Source organism: Pundamilia nyererei, unplaced genomic scaffold (genome assembly GCF_000239375.1).
Source record: "Pundamilia nyererei isolate P.nyererei 1_Seehausen unplaced genomic scaffold, PunNye1.0 scaffold00003, whole genome shotgun sequence".
NCBI classification, from domain to species: Eukaryota; Metazoa; Chordata; class Actinopteri; order Cichliformes; family Cichlidae; genus Pundamilia; species Pundamilia nyererei.
Window position 1 is genome coordinate 4,544,078 of NW_005187404.1, and position 27,448 is coordinate 4,571,525.

At 39.7% G+C, this 27,448-nt stretch overlaps 1 protein-coding gene and 1 non-coding gene across 3 annotated transcripts in view; both read right to left on the minus strand.

Annotated features, from left to right (window-relative positions):
• Nucleotides 1-6,974: 6,974 nt before the first annotated feature.
• Nucleotides 6,975-27,448, minus strand: part of gucy1a2 (guanylate cyclase 1, soluble, alpha 2) — a 46,296-nt gene continuing 25,822 nt past the window's right edge. For both annotated transcript variants that reach the window (XM_005720726.1, XM_005720725.1), the window contains exons 6-10: nucleotides 22,818-23,030; nucleotides 21,560-21,832; nucleotides 18,315-18,458; nucleotides 9,988-10,142; nucleotides 6,975-9,766 (exon numbers count right to left, since the gene is read on the minus strand). In XM_005720726.1, coding sequence (XP_005720783.1) covers nucleotides 9,547-9,766; nucleotides 9,988-10,142; nucleotides 18,315-18,458; nucleotides 21,560-21,832; nucleotides 22,818-23,030 — 1,005 coding nt within the window. In that variant the 3' untranslated portion in view covers nucleotides 6,975-9,546. The remainder of the gene's footprint in view (nucleotides 9,767-9,987; nucleotides 10,143-18,314; nucleotides 18,459-21,559; nucleotides 21,833-22,817; nucleotides 23,031-27,448) is intronic.
• trnap-cgg (transfer RNA proline (anticodon CGG)) lies at nucleotides 25,711-25,782 on the minus strand. The gene has a single exon. It is a non-coding gene; the product is annotated as a tRNA-Pro (tRNA).

Below are 27,448 nucleotides of genomic sequence, written 5' to 3' on the forward strand. Positions count from 1 at the left end.
TCCTATACATCTGTGACATTAACAAGTATGTCATATACGGTTGACCACAGCCAGTAAAAATAATGAATTAATGCATAATCTGAACTCTAATGCGTACAGTCCAGCAAAAATCCTCAAAAACACAGGAGGTGGATGTCTCTGAGGTGGTTACAAGCTCTTACAGACACACACATGTAAATAGACACAGAAAAACATGCAGACCCACACAAAGAGGTAAGGTTCAAAGAGCCTTACATGGTTGCCTCTGTGATCTTTTAATATGCATGGATCAGCACTAATCCTCGACTATCCTCATCCCGTTTCCATTCTGGTGACCCTGGTAGAACATTTCAGAGCGAGGCAGGATATGGGTATTATTGGGTCTTTGGGATAAATTCACCCAAGGTTTCTGTTTACTGGACGTCATGTCTTTTGTTCTCATTTGGCGCTTTCATTTGGTTTCTTTTGAATATTCCACTGTGCTGTAATACAACAGCAGGGTCTAAATAAGGGCTATGGTGAAGAAAATTAGCATTAACCTGGAATAAGTGAATACTGTTTAAAGTTCTTACTGTCCTTCAAAGAGAAAAATGAAGAAAATGAGAGAAAGAGACTAAGAAAGTGATGTGCAAATCACCAAGAGATAACTGTGGTATGTGATGGATGAGAGAACGATGGAGGGAGGGGGAAGATTAAAGAAGAAAACAGGTGAGAGGGCTTTGGGGATTCACTATTGAGGACTATGCCCTTTTGGCTTAAAGTGCAGCAATGAAAACATTGCAAAGATACAAATATACCCCTGTGCTGGTTGGCAGTGTGGACACACGCTTTTAGCCACATGATAGACCTGGAATGTGTCTCTAAAGCACTTTGGGTCAACCTCTGTTGTTTAAATGTGTTACAGCCTTTAAATAAAACACAAACAGGTTCAGACATTTTCCATATTTGAGGTATATTTTTTCATTACCAAAAACATTATTTATCACAATATACTGATACTGCACTTGGAGGATAGAAAGAAAGTATCGATCATGTCACATTAATATCAATACCAGCATTGAAATTGATGCTATTGATACTTGGATCGATCCGCCCACCTCTGGCGTCTGACAGTTTATTGGCTGACAAAAACATCGAGGAAGACGAAGGTCAATCCTCGTCATCAGCATGCTGCCAACCACCAGGACAAAGCAGCTGCTGATTTTAAATCATAAATCTTTTCTTAGTATTTCGTTTTGTATACAAAAGATGGCTACATAGGTGAAAGCAGTGAGAGAGTGCCTCATACCTTTCATTTTTCAAGTTATTTCCCATTTTATTCTTGCGATCTTTCGTTCTCGTGTCTTCTGTTAGTTTTCCTTTGTCTGTGTTTAAGCTGCCACATTTGTTCCCACTTCCTATACATGTGCCTCCTGTCTTTCACCTGCCGCTCAGCGTCCCAGCATTTCCCAAAAGTCTTGTTAATATGAAGTGTATGAACCTTTGGAGTGTTTGTGGGTTTTGCTTTTTGCCTCTCCCTTGTTGGCTTTGTTTATCTTATTTACTTGTGCATGACCGCCGCCTCTCTGGATTAAGGATATGGATTTTGGATTTAACGTTGTCTCTGGTGTTATGTGTTTGGGTCTTCCTCCTCTTTGAATTGGTGCACTACATTCTCACCACAGTCGGGTAATCAAAAATTGAAGAAAAACTATTGAAGGGAGGAAAAAAAACACAGCCTATCTCTGCATTTTGAGTTTTCTGAGAGTAAAATCAGGAGTAAAGATGACCATTAGGCACTGCTGCAGATGTTTAATAACAAGAAAAATTATTATAAGAGGCCTGATTAAATTTTACTAGTAAAGTCTACATATTGATGTAGGAAATAAAGGTGTTGGGTTATGAACCAGTTCTCTTACAGGGTTATGATTTAATATTTGTCAGGATGTGACTCTGGGCTTCGGCAGTAACGCTACAGTTTAAATTTGGAAAGATAAAATCTTTGTGTTCAATTATTATTATTTTTTATCTCCATTATAGTTTAAAGCCAGAGCCACTGTACAGCACATTCTCACCACACATTCTTATTTTATGAAATTTAACTGTGAGAAAAAGTGTACGTAGTGGCAATTCTGCAGTCTTTTGGGGCCACCGTGTTTATTTCCAGACCAACCTGACCTGCTAGCTATGCTATATAGTGTCCCAGTGTCACCAGGCTGCTCTGACAGACAGTTTAAAAGGTATAGTAAATAACTTTTTGAGGTTATTTAATAGGGAATATAATGTAAACATGCATTAAGTTTGAAGTTCATTTGAACCTTGATAGCATGCTGTGTGACAGTTTAAGGCAGAAAGAGAAGGCTTACAATCGGGCTAATTTTTGTATCTAATTTCTGCATAAAATACAAAAACATGAAATTGTTTTAACAGCAACATTGTAACAATTACAGCTAGGAAAATTAAAGATTTCATTAAAGTAATTCTTTAGTAATGGATAAGACAAAAAAAACCTTCTCAGACTACAAAAAGGCTAAGCATGATGCTTTTGAACACAAATCACAGTTTTTAAGGAAGAGTACAATTTATGCGCAACCCTTTCTTAGAGGTCAGTCAATTCTGCTATATTTTTTCTGCCATCATTTTTCCCACAGAAATTCTCCCAAGAGGTCAAGTAGAGCACACCATATGCTCCTCAATGAGAATCAGAGAGCAGAGGATTTCCTCTACAGATCCATCCATGAATAATAACTACATAATTCATTCAGATGCACATACCCTCACCCCACAACAACATAATTCCCTGTTGAACTGCTAATACTATCAGAACCTCTATAACTCCTACTTAATTGAGCTAATACGACTGGCACAGTGTGAAAATAACCTGACCTTTGTTCATTCGTTCTTACCTACATTGTTTACGTGTGATTTCCATTAGCACCTGCTCGACGTTATGCCGAAGACCACATTCACCCACCTGATCAGTGAAGATGATCTGCATGAAATATTCAAACCTCCCAGAGCCAATTAGGGTAATGGGGGTGTATTTGCATAGTTAGAAGGAAGGGGGAAAGATAAAGGGAGAAGGGACAGATGAAGGGCTGGAGGGATGGAGGAATGAGGAACAAAGGTAAAAAGAAAGGAAAACATCATTGGAAGGTTCATAAAAATCTTTGCAGGCTTCTGGCTGTGTCGTGTTCATTGACTGTTACAACCAAAGCTGTCATCACATTACCAGCAGCACTGCAATATCTGAGAGGATTGATACAGTAAAATACACAAAATAAGCAAAAATAACTTTTAAAATAGACTGGTTTGTTACATGCAATTGATATTATTTAATGCATTGAATGAAGGCTGGAAAAATTTGGCAGATAATAGTAAACTTAAACTCTAGTTAGTGAGAGACTATGCATTCTTTGAGCATCATAGCAAGCAGACAGTTTGTTGAGTTGAAGAACATAAGACACACAGAAGTTAGAGAATTAAAACCTTCGGGTACTTTTAGAAAAATAAGTAAAATACTTTTATTTTGAAGACATTGCAATTATTCAGCAAAGAGATCATTTACCTTTGCAGCACATGTATGATCCTTCAAATTGCTTTCATAATGTTATTGATTGTATTGGTTCTGCATTTCAACAGGAACAGCCTTTATCTGGTTCAATGAAACGGCCCTGCTATTGAGCGCATAGACTCTCTGTTACATTGTCAGAACAAACTGAGATGTTTAAGCAGAACTGAACCGTCATTAATGTGTAACGCTTGTCAGCTTCTGTTTTCAAACACAACTTTAAGGTGGAGAGAAAAAAATGTCTTGATGCATGCTCAATCATCCAGGTAAGTAAAGGGAAAGCCCATCTCTGAATCGAGGAGGGGGCCTAAGGATGCATCTTACACCATCTTACAATGCTGTGTGAGTGACAAAACATTTCTCTCACCAAAAACGCTACGTCCATTTACGTCCGTTTTGGCATTTAAGGTGGAGAATGAATGGTGATAGGGAGCTTCAATAGTAACAAGACAAATTTATTAAGACATTACTTTTCGATTGTTTATCTTCTGATTTAGAGATAAACACATCCACACGTCTGCACAAGCCTGCAGGAAGGTGTCACACTACCTAATGCTGTAATTGCTACTGAAGTGCAAGCTCAAAACACTAAAGGCCTATATAATAAATAAGTGTGACAGTGCTTTAAACTTGCATCCCTTCCAGCAGCCAGCAGGAGGCGACCTCTCTGGCAGCACAAAGATGTTGAATTTTATTTTTTTTCTAGTACAGCGCTATTTTTATTTCGTTAAAAAGGTAACAAATGCCTTGTGTTGCTACAAACAATGCGGGTCTTAGTGAGATCTACCTCTTGCTTGTCATTTCCACTATGAAAAAAACAGGATATTGGCAGACAAAATGCTAAAGGCTCCAAAACAACAGGTAACAATGCCCGTGGCTCACGGTGGTACCATCCCCTTATACCTTATTCAACTATCAAGTGTCACTTTACCTTAAACCTGCCTGTTTCAGAATTAAGTGTTAATATTAATCCTTGAGCATTTCTTTTCTTGAAGAAGTAAAGTTTGGTCACAAGATGTTCACACAACCTCTAAAGTGTCAAATTTGATTTGGTATAATAATAAAAAGAATAATAAAGTCTACTTTTTGTTACAATTATTATTTATGCTAATATGATCTTAGTTTTTAAATTTTACCAGAGTTGCACACAAACACCGTCTCACACACTCATTGACATGTCATCGCACGCATTCACAGTAACAGCCACAGGCTTTGTTCCTTATTAAAGATACTTGGTGTTTTTTATTTACATCATATAAGACATAAGATGTGCCCTTAATGTCAGTCAGAAACCAACAGTTGTCATCATGCCCCTTCCATATACAGTGCACCTAATTCCAACAGCAGGGTCAAACGAGGTTCATTTCCAGGTTCAGTTTTGCTATGTTTACAACATAAAACACCAAAGTACAAGAGCCTCTGCAGACTTTTGAATGTGATTATAAACCACTGGGTCTCAAATGAAATGATTAATTAGTGCTAAATTAACCTATGGAAGCTACTATTTCTCAAAGGTTGGAGCTGAACATAGAAATACAAATCTTTTGGCGGACCCAGGCATCAACCCTCATTTGTTTCTGCTGTTAAAACTAGACAGTTAAAACAAGCAAAGTCCAGTTTCCCATCATCTTTGACCCTTTGTACTGTATGTCAGTGGGGGTGAAGCTGAACTTGGCAACAAAACAGTTTATAACAATGTCCTGCAAAAAACATAGCAACTTTATTCTTCAATAAAAATGATATTTTCATGCTATTTCAGTTAAAGAAAATGTTTCATGAATGCATCATCAAACAAAATCATTTAATTCAGTAAAACACAGAATGAAAAAGTAACAAAAGTGTCTATATTTTTTAAGTTCTTAAAAAAAGAAGAAGAAGAAGAAGAAGACATTACCGAGCGCATGAAGGTTTTGTGGGACAGAGGTGCGTCGAGAAAACCAGCCTGCCTTTAGATGGATGAAACATACTGACAGAAAGTATAAAGCTGAAATAAAAAATAAGGACAACAAAGCAGAGATTCTTGTTTTGCTACAACTCACAATTCACTTTGGAATTATACCAAAAAGAACCTGCAAAGTAATCGTAATACAATTTCAGGTTTGTTTGTTTTTTCCCATTTGGAATACATTACATAATTAAAATTGTACAGATGTTGCTAATAAGTGGTGTTTGTAGTATCTCCTATTTTTTGACCCACACACGCACAAAGTCACGCAATCAGGCACGCAGACAACAGCTGGAGGAGTCATGGATGTATTTGGCTTTGTCTCACTGGATGTTGGACCCTCACACACTGACTTAACAGTATTTGTTCATGTTCATTATTTGAGACAATTTATACACTATAGCTCAGTTGTATTGCCATTGTTACCTTAAAGAACGCCTGTGTGTGAGTAAGTCACCGACTTGTGCATTGGTGTATCACTGTAAAGAATCAGTACCTGCAACACCTCTGCTTCTAAATAAACTTGTTAGATCAGGCCAAACATTTATTATTATGCCAAGAATCTACAGACTTGGAGATGTAAGGACTGGACACAAGTTGTGTGGGTGTAATGCTGGTGTAACGTCCTATTTTAAGCCTACCAGCAAAAATTTAGGCACTGCACTACATTTATGCTACAGTAGATTTATCAAGTATACATTAATTTGTCTATGCATTTTCGCCAGGATGACAGCTGGGAAGTACTTGTACATTTGTATGCGAAAGCCTGCCCTGTAAAAACCTCCCCCCAGGCTCAGTAACACAGCTGTCAAATACACTTAACAAGGTTTCTGGGGGGTTATCTTACTGGTGGGTACAACGCAGTAGTTGAGTCCTTCCAAAAAAAGAAATCAATGCAAATATTGTTGATTATTTGCAGCGATAACAAAAAATTTTAGGTAGAATTTAAAGACACTTTGAAAATTGTGGTTTCATATAAAATCACCCTTCTGGTACCTCACAGAAAAGCTGTGAAAACTAACTTTATGGTCAATTAAAAAAACAATAACCACCTTTTTACTTTCCCTGGCTTTAAAGACCGACCTCCCTTAACTCTGGAAGACCTGATGAACACCATTATGTCTGACATACACGTTACTTTTGACTGATAGGCTTGACACAGTTTATGTAAAGAGAAATGCTAATCTTCTGAGCCACTGATGAATACTTACATAAGATGCATGTTTTGCTGATGTCTCAGATGGTTACTGCAGATTCTGGTTCTCCATGCATCACACAAAACGAATGGACGGTCTTGGACAGATTTTTTTTTTTCTCTGCTGCCACAAAGTGTAATAAAAATGTTTAGCAACCCCCTACGCAAAATAATCCACTGATTTAAGCTTAAAGTTGACAGATGTCTTTAAGTGATAAACTCTAAGCTTAAGATGGCAAAGCTGTCCCACTAAACAACGGCACCTAGTTTCATGTTAATAAAAAACTTTTTCGCTGTGTTGCAACTCGTAATATTTTTTTAGGCAAAAAGCTACGCTGCCATGTTTTTGACTGATGTGTTTATTGTCTAGCCAACTGTAAGCCCTCTACTGCATAGCATACACTTTAGAAATAGTCGTTTTTGTTAATAGGAAATGTGGGTATGATGGTGACACGTAAAAAAAAATTAAATTAAATTAAAATGTGCAAGCCTTCATTGCTTTGTAATGCTTCCTCCCATCTGAGACTCTGCTGACAGAATTTTATGGCAATAATGAACACTGGCAGTTTAAAAGGAAATCTGTGCTGTTTGCCCTCTTAACACCATTACCATCAGTTTGGAACAACACATAGTTGTGCTGGTGAATGTCTAAGTTAGAGGGCAGAAAAGGTATTTGTTATTGGATCTCTTATATCAATGGGTTTCAATGTGTAACCGTTGTTTTTCCTCCCTGCTACTACCGCGAGCTATTAAGATGTGGAAAGCAGGAATAAAACCTGGTGTTCGGGCGTGTCTAAATACACATTTGGCACTTTTTTATTTTATCTTGTTGGGTTCAAGCAACAAGAATGTCATTTGGCAAGATGTAGTGAATTTGCGACATCCTATTTCTATTAAAATTATGAACTATAATCTGTGCAGGAGTAAACCAGTGACGAAGCCATTCTTTTCTTTCGGAACAGATGTTATTATCAGTTTATTAAGTAAGTTAGATTTAAAGCAACATGAGCAATAATGTGATGTTGTCAAGCATGGAAAGGAAGCAATGAGTACCGCTCATTTGGATTTAAATAACAGATCTTATGCTTGTTTTTTGCTTGTTGGGGGCCATCCATTAGTAATAATTTCATTTAGGCTGTTATCTCTGTTCCCTTCATATCATAATAAAAACATTTCATTTAACATCAAATATATATCGATATAATTTAAACTATAACCCCGTATATTTTTTTTTACCTTAATCAACCATTTAAACTGATATAAACATTTTTTTACTCAACTGTTTAAGAACACTGGCAGCACTTTAAAGCAACTATAAAATAATACCCAAATCTGCCGGGGCTATCAAATATACAAAGACTATTCAACTTCAAACCTTCAGCTCCCGCTGCATGATGATAGCTTATGAAGACTGTCTCAGATTAATTTGCTTGACATCGCTTGATTTTCTTGAGCAAATTATACTCAGACTACTACGTAATCTGAAACCTGGTGGTTGCACCTGATAGGGCTAGTAGAGAACTGCATACTGTATATTAAAAATATAAAGCCATTAAAACAGGTTATGTGTGTAAGTGTGAACTGTGTAAGATACACATACTACGACTAAGTGTATAATTTGGCACAGTACTGTATTATAAGTACTATTTAGTGTGTAGTATTGGATCTGGACACAGTCGAGTGAATGCAAATTAAAATATCTGAATTCTTTGAGGAAGGCTTGATTTATCTTGCCAACCAATCATTACCATCCAAGAGTGAAATGTACAACAAATACAAAAGTGGCTTAAAAGCATTGGCAAATGTCATTCTTCCTTTCATGTCATTAACCGTTTTTTAAAAAGTCATAAAACAACTTAAAACATGAGATAAATTGAGCAATCCCTATATTTTCTATAGTATATATATATAGTTCAATTAATCTTATATCCGTCCAAATTTGAGCAATAAAAAGGCACTGAGCTGGGAATAATTTTCAGACCTACACATATAATATGCAATGAAATGGCTGGACTTGGGTTAGTTATAGTTTTCAGTAGGCTAGAAGCAGACAGACCTATAAAGTCAGCCTAATGCTCGTGGTTTTGGCATTTGTCCTTAGATGACTACTAAATTGTCTCCTTTGTGCCTCTCATTAATCACCCGCGACCACAACCAACTTCTCCTAGGTTGATGCTTCCTAATATAACAAGTAGCAGTTGTTAGACGTATGTTTGGTAAAGCATGACGTTACATAGAGACAGCTGCAAGGGGAGGAAGGGGTTGCTGTGTTGTTATCATCCTTGTAAAAGTGGCCATGATGCACAGCAAACGTTTATGGCAATGTTGCCATCTTGCAAAAATTCACCCAACTTTATACTCAGCACCCAGTTTGTTAATGGGAAGTGGATTTGTTCAATTTGCGCAGTTCCATTTCTATTGAGTGCAATTACGGTCATATGTTTGGTCTATCCCCAGGCTTTCTCCAAGCATTCCCGTGTTTAGACGCAGGTCAGAGAGAACCAGATTCCAGGTCTGGAGCTGAGGAATCCAGCTAGATCATGAAGGTTTATATTAAGGTTTCTCTTCTAATTGATTCCATCAGTACACTTCCCTGGGGGAGGGTCCTTGTGAGACTAGCGCAGTAGCTGTTCCTTAAGTCTTTTGAACCGTATCTCTTTTGCTCAGGAGAGACGAGGGCATGTTGTTCTTCTTCACTTATGATGAAAGCCTTTTCAAAGTTTCATTCATACAGGCCATCCCACAGGTCTGAATCAAAGTTTTTCTTAAATAATGCATTTGCATATCCAAAGATCTGTGTAATTGGTTTCCTGCACAAGTTCAAAATCCAGTCACTAACATAATAATTAACTGTGTAACCTGGTCTGTGTATGGGCTCTACAAACTTGTTTCTCTTAGAAACATGGTCCCAATACTGTAGGAGACTTTCCTCATAGAGGCCGGAGGAGCGGAGCGAGAGCTGGTCAGTGAGGCGTGACTGTGGGATGTGCCCGCCTCCAGGAAGTAACATGTCCCTGGGATCTCTTTGGGAAAATTCTCTGGGAGGTCCAGCCTTGAACGAGGGACAAATGAAAAAGAGCGGTCGTCTTTTAACAGTCTGTTGAAAAGAGACGAAAATAAGAGAAGATTAAAAAAAGTAAAACAGAGGTCAAGTAAAATAACGTGAATATTAAATCAAGTTATGATCGAATAATGAGTCACACTAAAACAGTAACACCAAATAAAAAGCCTGTGAGGGCGTATACTTCCATAACTTAAGGTACTGTATACAGTATATATGAAACACATTTTTATGCAACATACAGCACAGGTACTTACTGATACGTTGTGGGACTAACATTGATACACCTGGGATGGCTTCCTGATTCAAACTTGCTGGCCAGCGTCACATTGTTTCCAAATAAGCAGTAGCGTGGCATTTTAACACCGACCACACCTGCCAGCACCGAACCTGTGTGAATACCTATCCTCAGCTGAGACAGAAAGGAAAGAAGGTGGTGGGAGAAGAAAAAAACAGAAGTGGAAGGTATGTTAAAGCAGTGAAAGGATTTCATGTGCATATCTTGGAAGCACGCATGCACTTGGCATTGAAACAGACTCTATACAGCGGTTTTACCTGAGTCTGTTTACAGTCCAAAGAATATTACTGTCCGCATCAAAGTTCAGAGCAAAGCGCCCAAACTGAACTCGTCTTGGCCTCTAAAATGAGTAAACAAACCTGCCACTGTTGCAGATGTTCATAAATTTGATTTCCCTGCTGAACCAGGCTGATGCCATTAATTCGTTTGCTGTCTACCTGCAGTACAAAGGCTATGTTGTGTGCATTGATCCGATAAATGGAAACCGTAGCGTCGTAATCATGGTTCCATATTAGTCTGGATGTTATTACCTAATCTGATATCCTGGAGAAGCAGATTTTTTGAGAGATGAAAATCTTAAAATAGCATGAGCATGAGAGGGAAATTAATCAAATAAATAATTGATTTCATCTCCACTTGGTAACAGATTCATGGCAGCAACGCGGTGTTCGTATTATAATCTGGCTGAAGCATGAATCTATAACTGGCTGGAGTGAAAGCTATCTGGCTATCGCTGCATTTCATGGTCACTCAACCAAGCATTTATTTCTACCACTCGGGGACAAGTCATTGTGGGGGTGTACATGTCTGGCTGTGCGAACAGACCCCTCCCAAATAAGCCAGTGCTACCGAGTCCTGAAGTATTTGAAGACTCTTTCTAGAATAAGGATTTTAAAACCATATTTTGACTTATTCGACACACCAGGTAAGTATTCTTTTTACCTGGTGCAAGACCGGGCTTGTTATTTTTCGATTCAGTATCGCAAACCAAATTAGAGAATCAGATATGAAAATACACAATAAAATATATCCAACAGCTTTTACAACTTTTCCTAACTTTTACAGGAAAGTCAGACTTGTTTGGTCTTTCTTTACACACACTGGAGCGCATTTTGGAAAGACCTTGGGAACTATTTTTAAAAACAACTCAGACGATCAACAGCGTAGTGAAATTGGTCCGGATACAGTGCTGCACTAAAACTTCCTTGCAATTCCTTTTGTCGCTAGTATTTGTCCACAGTCCCCCATAGTTTGCATTGAAGAAATGGAGATTATTTGTCTCCCCTTAAAAGTACAAGTGTGCCTTTTGAAACGTGTTGGTTGCAGCAGTAAGGGAGAACTTTTTTCCTGTTTCTGGTTTCAAAACCTCTCAGTGACTGTCTGTAGACAAATCTGCATCTTCTGTGCAAACTACCAAAGCAATGACCCTCTTTACAACAATTTCACCAGCAATCTCCAGCAGACTCTTGTCAGCTGGTCAGGGAATACAAATTTTTCCCTAGAGACCAGAGGTTGCCACGTGGTTGCCAGCTGAACTCTAGGGCTGTATGATGGAGGTCCTACTAACTCCTGTCTCTCGTGCTGGTTGTAACTGAAGTTCACTCTTTTGTCACATCTTTTTTGCTTGCTTGGTTTTCATCTTGTATGTTGCTTTAAATCCTGTAATATCCCTGGCTTATCCCATTGGAGCTCTTGCTGTCATGCTGATTCACATTATTGCTACAGTTAGACAGGAAACATGCGAGACAGACATACCTACATCTTTACTACAACAAGTAGATAATAATAATAATAATGGATTGGATTTATATAGCGATTTTCAGGGCACCCAAAGTGCTTTACAATGCCACTATTCATTCACACACTGGTGGAGGGAAGCTACAGTTGTAGCCACAGCTGCCCTGGGGCAGACTGACAGAAGCAAGGCTGCCATATCACACCATCGACCCCTCTGGCCAACACCAGTAGGCGGTAGGGTAAAGTGTCTTGCCCAAGGACACAACGACCAGGACAGAGAGCCCGGGGATCAAACTGGCAACCTTCCGGTTACAGATATGCTTCCCAACCCCCTGAGCCACGGTCTCTATATTTGTTTACCAATACGGTGCTGTGAACCTTGAATGTTGTGTCATTGAAACAGCGTGATTGGCTGATATGTTTTCTGGTTCTGCTGCTGATTGGCTCTTTGAAGGCTGGGAGTGGGACAACCGTGGTCTATGGTGTTGTTGGATGCTTTCATAGATTTCTATTCAAGATTCCTCATAATGTCTCTGGTGGAACCCAGTAGATTTCTAATGATCTGTTTGAGCGTCTCTTCACCTTTGTAATCAATGCCACACTGTGCATTCCAGCACAGAGCATGGTAGTCATAGCAACAACAGCCGAGTGGAGTAGTGAGAGAGAAGGAGCAAGACAGATTGAAAGACAATGGAGAGGGAGACAAATAACCCTATAATTAGATGGCAAAACCTTGACAGCAGAGGCGGAGAGACAAAGGAAATGAGAGAGACAGAAAGCACAGGAGAAAGGTGCTGCTAGGTGCAATAGTGTGACCTATTTTTGTAGCTAAACCGCTTACAGATGGCCATGTACTTGTCTGTCTCTACAACAGACACTCACACAAACAAATCTACATCCAGCGCCCACACTTCTCTTTCTTTCTCAGTCTCAAAACACAGACACTGTAAAACTCATACACCCTTCCCCTCCCTTTTCGCTGTGAGTCAGCATCCATAGCACATGGCCTTCAGTGAGCCAAAGAGCAAATGGCGCAGCAGCGCAGACGACCAATCGCGTTCTAGCCTCTGGCCAAGCTGACAGAAGCACAAAGATGGAGACAGACTGAGACACAGAGAGGAGGGAGTTGTTGTTAAAGAGTGAATATTTCTCATACAGTCATTCAGCAGTTTGTAAGTTTTACTGAGGTAAAACACATTTAAGGAAACTGCTTTAAGGCTCAGTTAGGTTTCATTTGAACATAACATCAGTCATTCTTCGTATTGTAAGGTATAGACCCTATAGCATTATCTGAAAAAAATACCTAGTCATGCAAACAGTTTTAACGAAAAACAATTGTTGGCAGGACCACTGTCTTAGACTGCATTAGCTTTGGCTAGATGTACCGAAAAAACTGGGAGCTAGGGTTAGCCAGTGTAAGCAAAAGTGCAGCAATACTTAAGCAAAGTTAAGTCAGATTTGTAATTCTGAAACAGTCAGTTAGCTGATTAGTCAATCATTAAAAAAGTCAAATGGGTCCCGCCTCCTAAACATGCTATGCAACCATCTCTTTATAGCATTGCAAAACTGAATGTCTTGGGCTTCTGATTGTTGTTGAGACAAAAGAAGCAATCTGAATGATGTTGCCATGTGCTCTGAGAAAGAAAGAAAGAAAGAAAGAAAGAAAGAAAGAAAGAAAGAAAGAAAGAAAGAAAGAAAGAAAGAAAGAAAGAAAAAACAGAAGCCTTTTTTTAGACTTTGAAACTGGAAAAAATGCCTGTTAGAGATTATTCCCTAATAGGTGACACTTAATATTAAGTGCCTAATAATTTGTACCATTTCGGTGGTCATTGACAAATTTTATAGAATAGACAAGTAGGCATGCAGGGAGGAGCGGGTTGGTATAAATCAAAAAACTGTGCATTGCTATTTTCTCTTATCATCATATCAATATATTAGAGATTAAAATATATAATTCAGAGAGAATGCCTTGTTGATGTCAGAGGTCAGGGGAGAATGGCCAGACTGCTTGAAGCTGAAGAAGGGAAGAGTAACTCAAATAACCATTCGTTCCAACCAATATATGCAGAAGACCATCTCTGAACCTTGAAGGTGTTGGACTACAGCAGCAGAAGACCACGCCAGGTGCCACCCCTGTCCACTAAGAAGAACAAACTGAAGCTACAATTTGAATGTGTTCACTAAATTTGGTGAATAGAAAATCGGAAAACCATGCCTAGTCTGATGAATCTCCACTTCTGCTGCGACATTCAGAGGGTAGAGTCAGAATTTGCCATAAACAAAATTTAAAGTGTCCCATCGCGCCTTGTATTAATGGGTTATGCTGCCAGTAGTTGTGTAATGGTACAAGTTCAACGACCTTCAACATCAAAAGAGCCATTTTATCCCCTCCTACCAAATAACAGGAGAAAAAATAAATAAATAAATAAAATATATATTTTTGTTTTCCCCAAACCTTGTCGGAACAACAGATGAGGGGCTAAGGAATAGTACCAACTGAGCATCGTTTACATGCAACAACCTGCCGGGTTGTTGCATGGAAATGTCCTATACAGGTTGCATGGACGTCCATGTCCATTTCTCAGTTCTGCAGATGCAGTCTCTGTTTGCTGGGGATAGGCCCACTAAAAAAGAATAACAACTGTTTAGTTTGAATATAAACCTGCATACAGAGAGTGTTAACACAGTGTGTTTTGAGAAGTATATTTGGTGAGAAAACCATTGAGGTTTGGGAACAGTTCCTATTAGCCGCAGCAAGCACTACATCACTCCCATCCACACCTGCTCACCTACTCATACACCCACTCATACACACAAGCACACGCATACATACAGATCGTGGCATAGACCTGTAATTGAGGCAATAATGTAGATAAAAACAACATACGGCACAATGTTTGGTTTCTATACGTGAATCTCTCTTGACATCTCCTCTGTATATGTCTCTGTGTCACTCGATCACTTGCTCAGTCTTCTCTCCATGGCTAAACATTTTCTCTCACTCCTCTCTCACAGCTCTCGTGTTAGTTTGCATAACAGTGCAGCATTGGCTGGAGCTGAGTGCACTCGCTGAACACCATTTGTCATGCTGAAGTGTTGAATATCTTTATGCCAACATAAAGTGATGAGAGATAAGGAGGAGAGCATCACAAAGCGTGCAAAACAGGGAAAGCAGAACAAGACTGCATTTCGGGATGAAGGGAAAAAAAGAAAGAGGTGAAATTAAAGAAAGGAGTTTGAGCCAGGCTGCGGAGGAGTCGGCGGGGAGATGAGGAGGCGGAGGTGAAAGATAAAGAAGGGAAGGGGAAAATAGAGAGAGAAAGTGGGAGAGCAAGAGAGCAGGCCAAAAATGCTTGGCAAGGTCTTTCTATTTTAAGATGGATGGACAATGTTAGGAGCATGCAGTACACAGAGCAGCATTCTCTCTGTTATTTAACATTTGTCCATCTTAGTCTCTCTTACACTTATGCCTGGTTTGTGGGTCTTGATGTTTATTGTTCCTCAATTTGTTAAAGTCACAAATATCCATTTTTGTCTTTTAAAAAAGAGCTAATTAATTTCATATTTTGCAAAATTGTACTAAACCAGAAGTACCCATTACTCAGTATCTCTTATTTAGGACTTTCTAAATGTTTTGGTTATTCCCAATAAGAAAAACACTGAATATCAAAGCCTCAGCCTGTAATACGATTTAATACAGCAAAGCCTGCAAAGCCACTTTGGCATCGTAAGTGTGCTGGGTGACCTTCACAGTGACTGGACTAAGGATAGTCATAAATAAATCATTCCCTTTTCCTTTTTATTCGTCTAAATTAACATGAGAGGTTGAAACTCGGTTCACTCCTTCATGACTCTTTGCTTCCCTTCCTGCTTAAAATACTGTACTCATCATTTTTCCCGCAGCTTTCCTTCTCCTCTCTCTTTGAAGCCACACACAATTTAAAGCATTTTTAAAAGTACAGTGAGACCACTGTTAAATGCAGTTCCACAAACTAGCTTTCATGATGATGTGTCAAAGCTCACAACACCAACATGATGTGGACAGTACCACTGTTACTATTTCAAGTGCAGCTGTTAAATGTGGCACTATATGGACACATTACACCTACAGGAGCTTCTCAGCCATAGAAACCCAGGCCATGAAGCACCAGGAGCACAGTTTTTAACGCTGATGTTAATGCCCGAGGAGGTTTGGATCTCCACAGCTACTGAGTCAGCAGAGTGTTGCCAACTTTTCCGCACTACACGCCTCAGCACTTGTCGACTCTGCTCTCTAACTTTACTGTTACTGTGGTTCTCGAACACTCCCACTTTGCAATAATACCACTTACAGTTGATCATGAAATATCTAAGAGAGGAGAAATTCCACGAACTGACTTGTTGCAGTGGTGGCATCCTGTTACAGTACTAGGCTCAAATTTAGTGAGCTCTTTAGAACAACCCACAATTTCACAAATGTTTGTAAAGGCGGACAGCTTGGCTACAGGCTGGATTTTATACACCTGTAAAAATGGGACTGGCAAAAAAAGACAAACTTTATAGTTAGGGCAATCCTCCCTCCCTTAGTTATGTTGCAATAGGTCCAGGCTGCTGAGGGCTTCCCATGATGCCATTTTCTTCTTCACTTAACTTTTTTCACTCACCTTTTTCTGTTTATACATCTCTCTGCATTTAATCATTCATTATTATTAATCTCTGTCTATTAATTTCTAATCCACAGCATGTCTTTGTCCGATTTTGGCAAATGAGCCTGGTTCTGCTGGAGGTTACTTCCTGTTAAAAGGGAGTTTTTCCTTCCCGCTGTCGCCAAAGCTCTTGCTGATAGGGGGGTCATATGATTGTTGGGGTTTTCTCTGTTTTCTCTTTATTATTGTAGGGTTGTCACCTATATTGTAAACCCGCCCTGAGGCAACTGTTGTTGTGATTTAGTGCTATATAAAATAATTTGAATTGAATTGACTGTAAACATCTGAATTCCAAGATTAAGAGATTAGATACTTTTGTCCATATCCTGTAGTATATTTTTCTAGCAATATAACTGTATTAAGTGTTCCTTTCACACGACAATAGAACAACAATAGGACATAAAAATGTCCATAAAATACAACAAACTTATGTGTTGGACCTGGTGTAAAAAGAAAGATAAAAAAAGAGTATTAACTGCACCAATGTCAGCTAAGCAACACTTAGGCTGTGTCTTAAATATGTTGTTGGCTTGGGTAAACCATCTTAACATATATTATTTATTGATTAGAAAACATGGAAAAATTGAGAGATAGAAAAAGTAACAAGGGAAGAATCAAGAAAAAGGAAAAGGGGAGCCTATGTTTACCTGTGTTCTTCTCTTCCTGGAACACTTTTTAGTACTAAAAATAAATGACTGCATATAGTACGCACAGTATGTTTTGTCACACATGTTGATATCCTGGGATAACAGCTGCAAAACTAGAATTAATGCAGGATTAAGAGTGTTTTTTTTCTTCACTTAAATGCACACTGCATATAAATATGCTTCTTGTTCAAGAAAGGATCTTTAAAGCATCTTTAACCAATGTGTTAATAGTGCTAACTGGCTGATGAAATTTTCAAATTAAGCATGCAGTCCAAAGCTTCACAATAGCTGGCTAATTCACGGCACTTCTAAATAAAGTATTCGGTGCTTGGCTTAAGGGTGGTAATATGCCAAGAAAATCTCTTGGCAATTAATAAATGTCACTAATGTCTTCAAAAACCGTATTCATGTTTTCAGATTTTTTCTTTCTGTTTCTGGCACTGCTAGAAAGTCTCACAAAGTCTTATTTATAATTATAACCACAGGACATAAAAGAGAAATGACTGCAAACTAAACTTGTTAAGGAAGCATTATCGTAGTGCAGAGGCAGCTCAGTGAATGGTGCACTCAAACTAAGGTTTCATCTTGTTGGAAGTGGATGAATCAGAGAAAACTGTTAAAAGGGAAATATTAGACTAATGAAGCTTATGTGAAAACAAACACTTGCACTTTGTTGCATGCAGTCATTTAGCTACTGTTATGACTGAATGCATTGTTTAAACTGCCATGGAATAACGATTGATAACCGGAGAGGATACGGTGAGATATTTGGGATTCTGATCAGCAAGTAACTGTCTGATCACACTTGGTTTGATCAGTCCACATTGTCAAGAATGTCAATATCTGGAAAGTGAAGAGATAAACAGCATCATTCGGCACCAAATTGTAACCACAACCTTACAGAAGGACTTCGGATCAGCTTAAGTTATTTTGATAACAACCAATTCAGCAGAATTTGCCCTTTAGTATGATTTGCTTTACAATTACACACACACATGAAGTTTGAAACGTAAACCTAGGTACAGGATCAACAGTAGCACAAGATTAAACTGTATATAACTTATTCAGGAGACAGCTTTCTATACAAAAAATAGATAAATAGCAGGAAAAAAAGGTTAGGGATGCAGAATAGGAGAGAATAAACAGACGCTTTCAACCCCTTTAGCAAGTTGAAATTATTATAAGGGACGCAAGATGGAAAATGAATGAAAACTCACCTTGATAGGTTTACCGTCAGGCGTCAACACTTCCTCTGAAAGCTCCATCATCTTCAGAGCCATGTGTGCAATCGGCTTTGCATGACTATCAACCTTCTTGTGAAGCCCTCCTGCCACACAGTAGGCATCACCTATTGTCTCAATCTGCAAAATGAAGAGTGGCTATGAGTACATGTAACTATGTTAAGCTAAAGCTGAAGGACTTCAATGAGTAAGGAGCCTTTACAGAGCCCGAGTGGGTGTTCCTCAGCTGTTGGACATGGTTGGCTGAAGTGACTTGTGCTGGCCCATCTCTGCCCAAAAACATTTGAGGAATGCTCACTACTTCTCTGCAGAGACCTCTCCTTGCTCTCATTCCTGATAAAATATATAAACTACAGCATATCTCTCTTGCCTTAGACAAAAAAAAGTTAAAATGTTTTTAACTCATTCACTGCCAGCCATTGGCAGTGAATGAGTTAAACCCATTGACTCATTCACTGCAATTGACGGCTATAGACGTCAATGGCAGTGAATGAGTTAATCATGATAAAATTATCAGTATTGTATAAAACCAATCAATTGTGGGTTTATTTTTATCTGTTTTCCTGGAAACCATGAACATTTTAAAACTTTTTGTACTTAACCAGGATCAACCTAAAGCTTACATTCAAGTGGAAAAAAATAATTGTTTCTACTATGGTGAATTGCTGGTAAGTGAACCTGATGATTGTCCTATATATTAACCATTGTTAATGGTTGGGAGGCAGAGATGCTTGGATCAACCTAAATCCACTCACTGGCCACTTTGTTATTTACACCAGTTCAAATCGTGAGCAAATCAGTGCATTTAGGCATGTAGACACGATTAAAACAACCTGCTGAAGTTTAAACTGAGCATCAGAGTGAGGAAGAAAGATGATGATGAAAGAAAGCGTTAAGTGTTTCAAAGACTGCTGATAGCCTCGTACACAACCATCTCCAGCTCTCAGATTTACAGAGAATGGTTTGAAAAAGAGAAAAGGCAGTTAGTTCTGGGTGAAAAAGTCTTGTTGATGTCAGAGGTAAGAGGAGAATGTTCAGACTGCTTCAAGCTGATAGGAGGGCAACAGTAACTCAAACAACCACTTGTTACAACCAAGGTCTGCAGAAGAGCATCTGTGAACATATAGCACATTAAACCTTGAAACTAATGGGCTACAGCAGCAGAAGACCACACCAGGTGCCATTCCTGTCAACTAAGAACAGGAAACTGACGCTACAGTTCAATTGGGCTCACTCACTGAAAATTGGACAGTAGAAGATTGGAAAAAGTTGCCTGGTCTGATGAGTCTCCATTTCTGCTACAACATTTGGATAACAGGGTCATCATGAAAGCATGGACCCATCCTGCCTTCTCTCAACAGTTCGGGATGCCAGTGGTGGTGCAATAGTGCCTCTTAGTACCAACTGAGTACCGTTTCACTAGCTGGGCCCACGTCCTTATTTTAGGTTTGGCAGCATTTTTTAGTAGATAAAGATGAATGGCTTAATCTAGAATTGAGCTGCGGTTTGGGGAAGGCCTAGATGGGCCTGGCAGATCCCCATGTACTAATGAGAAATGAAGAAATGAAAGAGTTGAAAAAGGGGAGGGAGGTTGGGACACGAAGAACTGGGGGGGTCATATATAGATAAGACCCAGAAGGGGCGTGTTTGGAGGTGTGGTCCTGCTCCTGAAAAGATCATTTATCTCCAATTAACCAACACAGTTTGCTCACCATGTCTATCCCTTTATGACCGCAGTGTACCCCATCTTCACATTATCATACTGATGCCATGTCACAAAGCTCAAATCATTTTAAACCAGTTTCTTGAGCACAACAATGAATTCACTGTATTCAAATGGCCTCCATCAGATCTCAATCGGTTGTTTCTGTGATGTGGTGAAACAGGAGATTCACATCAGGGTGTAGCTAACAAATCGGCAGAAACTGTGTGATGTGTACGAATACCAAACACGTCACATTTTCTGTGCTCATCATTAGTTTTTCCAATCCCCATTGATTAATGAGGATTTTACACTTAAGGGAGGTTTCACCTCTTCTCAAGTATACTGATTCTGTGTAATATCCAAACTATGACAACTGCTGCATAAACAGAAGAAGATTTAAGCCATAAAGCCAAGTATTTCCTAGTCTGCAGTAGCAGCAAGTGTAAACAGTTTAAGAACGCACGTGTCAATAAAGCAAACAAAGTGTCACTTTCATGGATGTCTCCACATGACAACACAAACTAGGTGTCATGGACACAGACTTTTAAAAAATGGCACAGAAGTATGTGTTTGTGTGTGTGTGTGTGTGTGTGTGGTGGTTGGGGAAGGGGAGTAGAGAGGCTTGGAGACAAACTGCTCTCATTAAGGCCTGCCACCGGCTAAATCATTTCGACAGTAACCATGACAATGGCGACATATGGGTGATTCAGTCTCCTCACCATGTCCTCCTGTTTCTGCTTTCTCTTTGACACACACAAGCTGACACCCTAACTCTTCCCCTGCTATACACATATACCTCGTTACATACAGTCAACTTCCCTGCCTTCACCCTCTGCATCTCACTTCGCCGTGTATCTGATATGTGTGTGACACTTCTGAGAGAGAACACAGTAACAGTGCATTTTTATGGGAAATTGTACGCTGCCGTCACGCTCACTGAGGTACCAAGGTAGAGATGAAAGATGACTGACGATGGCGATGATGGAGAGGAGCGAAGGTGGAAAAATTGAAAACAGGTAAAAAGATTGGAAAAAAAGAGGACGTGGTAACAGAAAGTAAAGATGAAAAAAGAGGAAAAGACAGCAGACTACAGTGATACAGTAACTAGGCATAAAGCCACACTGTCAGATGGACAATATTGACACATCTTTGTTAAGCTCTCACAGACTGGCCATTAATCAGTTACTTTTTCCACAACACAAGTGCACCCACACATGAGGGCACGTACACACACAGTGCACGCACACGCACTTGCACAAACACAGTGACACACCCTGAAAAGGCTGGCTCGTGTGGTAACACTCCAAAGATTCCAAGAAATGAGGGCTCTAACTTTCTGGGAAGGTTTAAATTTGGGAAAACAATCTTAATGAACTCATTTTACACAAGTACACTCATTAACCGGTAAAGATATTACATTTGCAACCAAATCAAACTGCTCCTCCCTAAATAATATTTCACAGTTTTATTATCACTACATCCTATGAAGTAGGCGGATATCTTTCGGTCTACTGACCTTATAAACATCCAGAATGCCACACTGGTAGTCGAAGCGTGTGTAAAGTTCATTCAGCATGGAGATGACCTGCATAGGCGTACACTGAGCGCACACGGCAGTAAACCCCACAATGTCTGAGAAGAGCATCGTGACGTCATCAAACTTGCGAGCGGGCACCGGCTGACCCTGCCACAGCTTCTGCGCCACATCGCCCGGAAAAATGGAATAAAGCAGGTCCACGGTTCTCCTCTTTTCCTCTTCCAGTGCCTGATGAGTCCGCTCTAATGTGGCCTGGAAGAGAAGAGCGAGAGGTTGTGCGCTTTGCTTTGAAGAGGGCACTGATGACAGAGATGCTGAGATGTGGGAGTACTGCATCAAATTTTTTAAAAATGCTGGTGGATGCAAATGTATTTATGTGTGATTGTTTTTTCTGGATTGTATGTGTCTGTATATGTTTATTTGCATCTCTGGGTAAGCTTCTTAGTGCTATACCATTGTTCAAGCAGGCAAGTTGACTCAGACATAGCTATTTATAACACTAGCCTGGGGGTGTAGTTGCAGTGAGAGTGATGCAATGAACAGACGCACAGGATTGGGTCAAGACTCAGTGACTTGCTCAAGGGTACTTTGAAAGCAAATTATGAGAGGAAGTCCCAGGAGCCACATTTTTTCCAGGCAGTATGCATTAATACAGTCAATATGGAGCTTTAAGTAGCCGGTACAGCTGAGGCACTGGATTTAATTTGTTCACTTCAGTTGTTCGCATTGTGGAAAAGCTCAAATAAATATACTGAATATTTTTGTGTAGTTTCACCAGTTTAGGCGCCATGACTTGGTCTCTGACAAACTGAACAGCAGCAAAGAACAAGGTGAGCCTCACATGAAGCGAGGCAGTCAGTGGGAAGTAGAGGAAAAAGAGAGAAGAGTAGCTTGCTGTAGACACTCACTGTGTAAGCAATGAGCCGTAACTCTCAACATTGAGTTCATACTTAGCATCAGAAGAAAAGATTGCAATGTAACAAACACATGAGTGAAATGACTATAGCTTAAGACCATACACTTTCTTATTCTTGATATATGTTGCTAGCTAGTGCTAACCCCCCCCCCCCCCCCAAGCCCAAACAGCTGGTCTGTCCTTAATCTGACCTATAAATGTGCTTCTGGATGAAGCACAAAAACACAAAACTTCACTCGTAAACCTTCATGGAAAGCCTTCCCATTAGTTAAATGGGTAAATTAGTTACTTTGCCAGAGCCTACACTGTCAACCGATTTACCTTGAGTTTATCCATTCTCTTCTTCAGGCCATCCTGAGCCTTGGCCTGCTCCCCAACCAGGATAACATCCCGGGTGGCATCATGGATGGGGATATCTGACAGGTGGAGACCTCTGCCCATCAGCTCCTCCAACTTATCCACACGGGGAGAGCCCAGAAACATCACGGAGCACGACTCGGGCACATGGATCATCTGACCCTTCAACTCCATCACCTGGCAGGGAGAAGAGTTAAAGAGGCAAACGTCTATTTACTTTTTCTTTACTTAAAGAAAGCAGGCAGACTGTGGTTTTGACATCAGCTTTGTAGCTTTAAAACGACAGATTCTTGTTATCATAACCATGTTCAATTAATACTAGTAGCAGACAAATAATGATCTACAGTACTTGTACTAATGAAACAAAAGTGACACGTTTGGATTATGACTGATAAAAGACCTACTGATGTTTTTAATATCCAGCTATTATCCAATATCAAGCCCCATTATAGTCGTCTAGATATAGCTCAAGGTCAACAGCTGTTTATTCGGTGGCTGTTTGTTGGATGTGCTCGATATTAGTTTTCAATAAAAAAAATTATATGCAATCATACAAATAATAACATAATGAGTCAAAAAATTGCAGTCTGCATCCAAATGTACATATACACAATGCTGTAACTACAACACAGATTAGAATTACAGCAACAGCAGATTACTATGATTTAGCTAACGTTTTGAATAAGATTTTGAAAGGCAAGATCAAATGTTTTATAATGTATAAATGCACGCAGACTTCTTGGGAAAGGGTCTGTAAGAACTGGATAAAGTTTATTAGCATTAGCAACAGTTACAATGTTAGTAGATCCATGGACAACAAAAACTTCAGCCAAAGAAGGCTAATACTGGTTTGGCGAAAGGTCAAAAGATGTGGTCAAGTTGGGTAAACTGTAACAAAAAAAAAAGCGACCCAATCCATAACCGGCAGCTCTACTGCCAACAATATCTGCACAGTATCAGAGAGATTTCAGTGAGGTTTTAATAGCTTCTGACATTTTGCTCACAAGCACTTACACCCAATGACAAATGTGTGCAGGACCTGCTAAATGTCCTTACCACAGGTGTGAGGAACATAAACAAAACAAGCCACCTTTTGCTCTTTGCAGACATAATGTAGAAGGGAGAGACTGAGGCGAGCATGGATGGCAGATTTACAAGGAGATAGTGAAGAAAGGCATTACCGCCCTTTTGAACATGACTCTGAGTTGTGTCATGATGCTAACTAAGTGCTAGAGGCCCTGTGGATTAGCCCCTTTTAATTTTTCTCTCTCCTGCTCAGTCCTTAACCCTGCTCCTTCCTTTTTCTTCAGTTCCTCTTCTTCATTCTCTCTTCACTCGTCTTTCGCTCCTCTCTCTCTGAACTCGTCTCTGTCTGCTCCATTCCTTCTCGCTCTCCCTCTTTCTCCATAGTGTCAGATAGATTATTCCGCCAGTGAGCACACTGCAGCCCTGTTTTATTTATAGCACAAGGCTCTCCTAGGTCTGCATAATACATACAGTCTACATCTACACACAAACATGGCATTTCCCCACACATACATCGAAGAGGGACACACTCACGCGGCCTGTGACTGTCTGTTTCTCAGAAATGCCGACAGTCATACATACAAAAATGCATGCAAACATATTTGCACATATGCAGGCTGCAACTCATAGGATCTGAATCTTGTTGTGATTCAGTTCAGATGAAAACTACTGGTTGACAGAGTTCATCGCACTGGAAAAACAGTCATGTGAGCATAACTGCTCGTACACGCCGATGCACGCGCTCAAATGCACGCAGAGAAAAAACATATGCCAACCTGAACAAATGTCATTGTGAGCTGCTGTTTCCTGAGGTTGAGCCTGGCCAAGTGGGAGGGCCTACACGTCTGACATACTAACAAGTATCTCCATGGAGACTGTGACATCAGTACAAATATACTACTCTCCGTCTTGTCGGTCTCTACGCAGCCTTTAAATGCTTTTTTTCTGACTCTTTCACATGATCAAAAAGTAACACTGATATTTTTTTCTCTTTGAAATCTGATTTGCATGAAAACACAAATTATAAATTGATCTTACAACTTATTTTAGTTCAGCTAACTGCTGATATTGGAAGCAAGGCAACATTGTTTCAATAATGACATAAGTTTGCCTTCTTTTAAGCACTTTGAAGGCTCCTAGTTGTTATTAATAAAAGTTACACAGAAAACACTGATTGTAACTCAGTTATCACGATGTCATCACGATGTCCCTCAGTGTTTCTATTTAGTGTGTATATCTTATCAGACCACTACTGTAACAGGATATGTACTATTAATTAGATAAGTATGATATATTGGTGCCCAGTATATTACAGGCCGATAAGATTGAAAATTAAATTACTGTTATTGTTCCAATAAAGGCCGATTATTGCATCTGATAACGCGGAGCACAGCTGTCGACCAGAGACATCCCTCGAAACCCTGCTGTGAGTGGAGATTTTGACCTCCTTGTTTTTCTCTCATCTCCTGTGCTCTCCATAGAGGAGGCAGGGCTGAACTCCTCACACTTAAACAAAGGGGACCATGTGTGACTTGTCACTTTATTTAAAGATGACAATACAGATTGAAAGCGATCGTTAAACAACGTTTTGGAGTAAATATACAAAACAACTTGTAGACATGTAGTGACAGTATGTCAATCAGGAGATCAAGTTTATATTCAACTGTTTTTTGAAATACGTTAGTGTGTTTCTAAATGTATGGATAGGTCCTGTTTTTATTGGGAAAATATGTATAAACATTAACATGCAATAGTTTTGAGCTACCACTCATTTCTTTATATTTTTTGGGGGGCAAACATAAAAAACATGAAAAAAATTTTAAACCATTCAGGGCTCGTCCGGGATTTGAACCCGGGACCTCTCACACCCGAAGCGAGAATCATACCCCTAGACCAACGAGCCAGCACAAACATAGATTCTGGCCCAGGATTTTTGCACATTACTGTACATCTATATAACAAATACATGTTTTGCTGGTCCCATTTTGGCATTCGTAGGATTCTGTTTCATATAATCCATTATTATGCCAAAACAGGCCACACCAAAACAATGGTTGGTTATCAGTAGAGTAGGTGACAGTACATTACAGTACAGTGTACTAGCAGCAAGACCATCATTAAAGATCAAACACTTCCAAGCTCTCATGAAAAACTAATAGGAGCATGACAGAAGCCTGAATAATGTCTAATAATAAGTCATCATTAAAAAGCCCCCACGTTAACTACATGAAGTCCAGTAATTGACAGATTAATGTGCACTGTAATGTCTGCACCGTGTCACGGCATATCAGCCCTACAAACATCCAGCAATAATTTCAAACCATCCTCCAGATCTAACATAATTTTCTGAAAGGACTGTTGTAAACATTCACAACTGTTAGTCTCCTTTTTTGTTGATTTTCAGTTTTTTCAATACTGTTTCACAAAGAAGGTTGAATTTTATTAAATAAAGAGGGTTTTTTTGTACAGTAGCTATAATTGTACTGCTGCCTCGCCACCTTGCTTTGAATGTCCGTCCCTGTCGCTCCGTCGCTCCCATTTTTTGTGTTAGTCCGCGAGAAAACTCACACACACACACACACACCCCTGGAGGCAGTCGTGCTGCCCTAGTTGTGCGCCTCTGTTTAGCTCAGCACTCTCTTCTGCTTCTGCCTGCATCCCTGTCATCATTGCACAGAGAAAGAGGAGGCGAGCAAACTGTACGGAGGTTAGAGAAAAGGAACAGTGGCTGGAAAAGAAGGCGACAGAGATACAGGGGGAAGGTTAGGAGAAATGGGTGAAAGAGAAAGAAGGAAGTGAATGGTGAAAAATAGCAATATTATAGAAATAGCTGGAAGAACAAGTGAGGAGAAAAGGTTGTGAAAAACCAGCAAATACACAATAAAGACAGAAAGAAGACAGACAACAGCAAAAAGCTCTGATCAGATTTTAGTGAGGGAGAAGCTACAGGAGGCACTGAAATGTCCTTTTTAAAATGTTGTTATAAAAGCAGAAAGTAAGGTGAGGTCAGTGTGTTCTAACCCTACTTCAGCATATTGCAGTGATTCTTGTTTGTAGCTGGCAATAAAGTCAATGTGTGTTCACCATAAGGGATCAAAACTTCTTCTGCACCTATGAGATAAGCAGTAATGCACTTTACTACTGCATGCCATACTACTGCACATATCTTATCTTTTAATTATAGTGTGCCTCACCCGTGCCTCTATCTGGCCACCCGTGCCTCAATTTTATTCCACAACTTAGACATCCACATTACTCACACTCTCATAACACATACATATAGGTGTTGACCGTCCGATTGGGATCTGGGATTTGGGGCCTCCCTGCTGCTGCGGAGCCTGGGGCGGTCTACTTGCCTCCACCCCGGGGGAAAGGGTAACATCTCCTGGGTCTAGATGCCGTTTCCCCCTCCAGGGGCGAGGGTACCTGGACCTGGGGTATAGAGTTTGTTTGGGGAATGTGATTGTGTGTACAGTGTCCATGTATGTCTATCCCTACGTTGGGTGAGTGTTAAGTATTTGTATATGTGTGCATGAGGGTGGGAATGCATGTTTGTGTCTGTGTGTGCC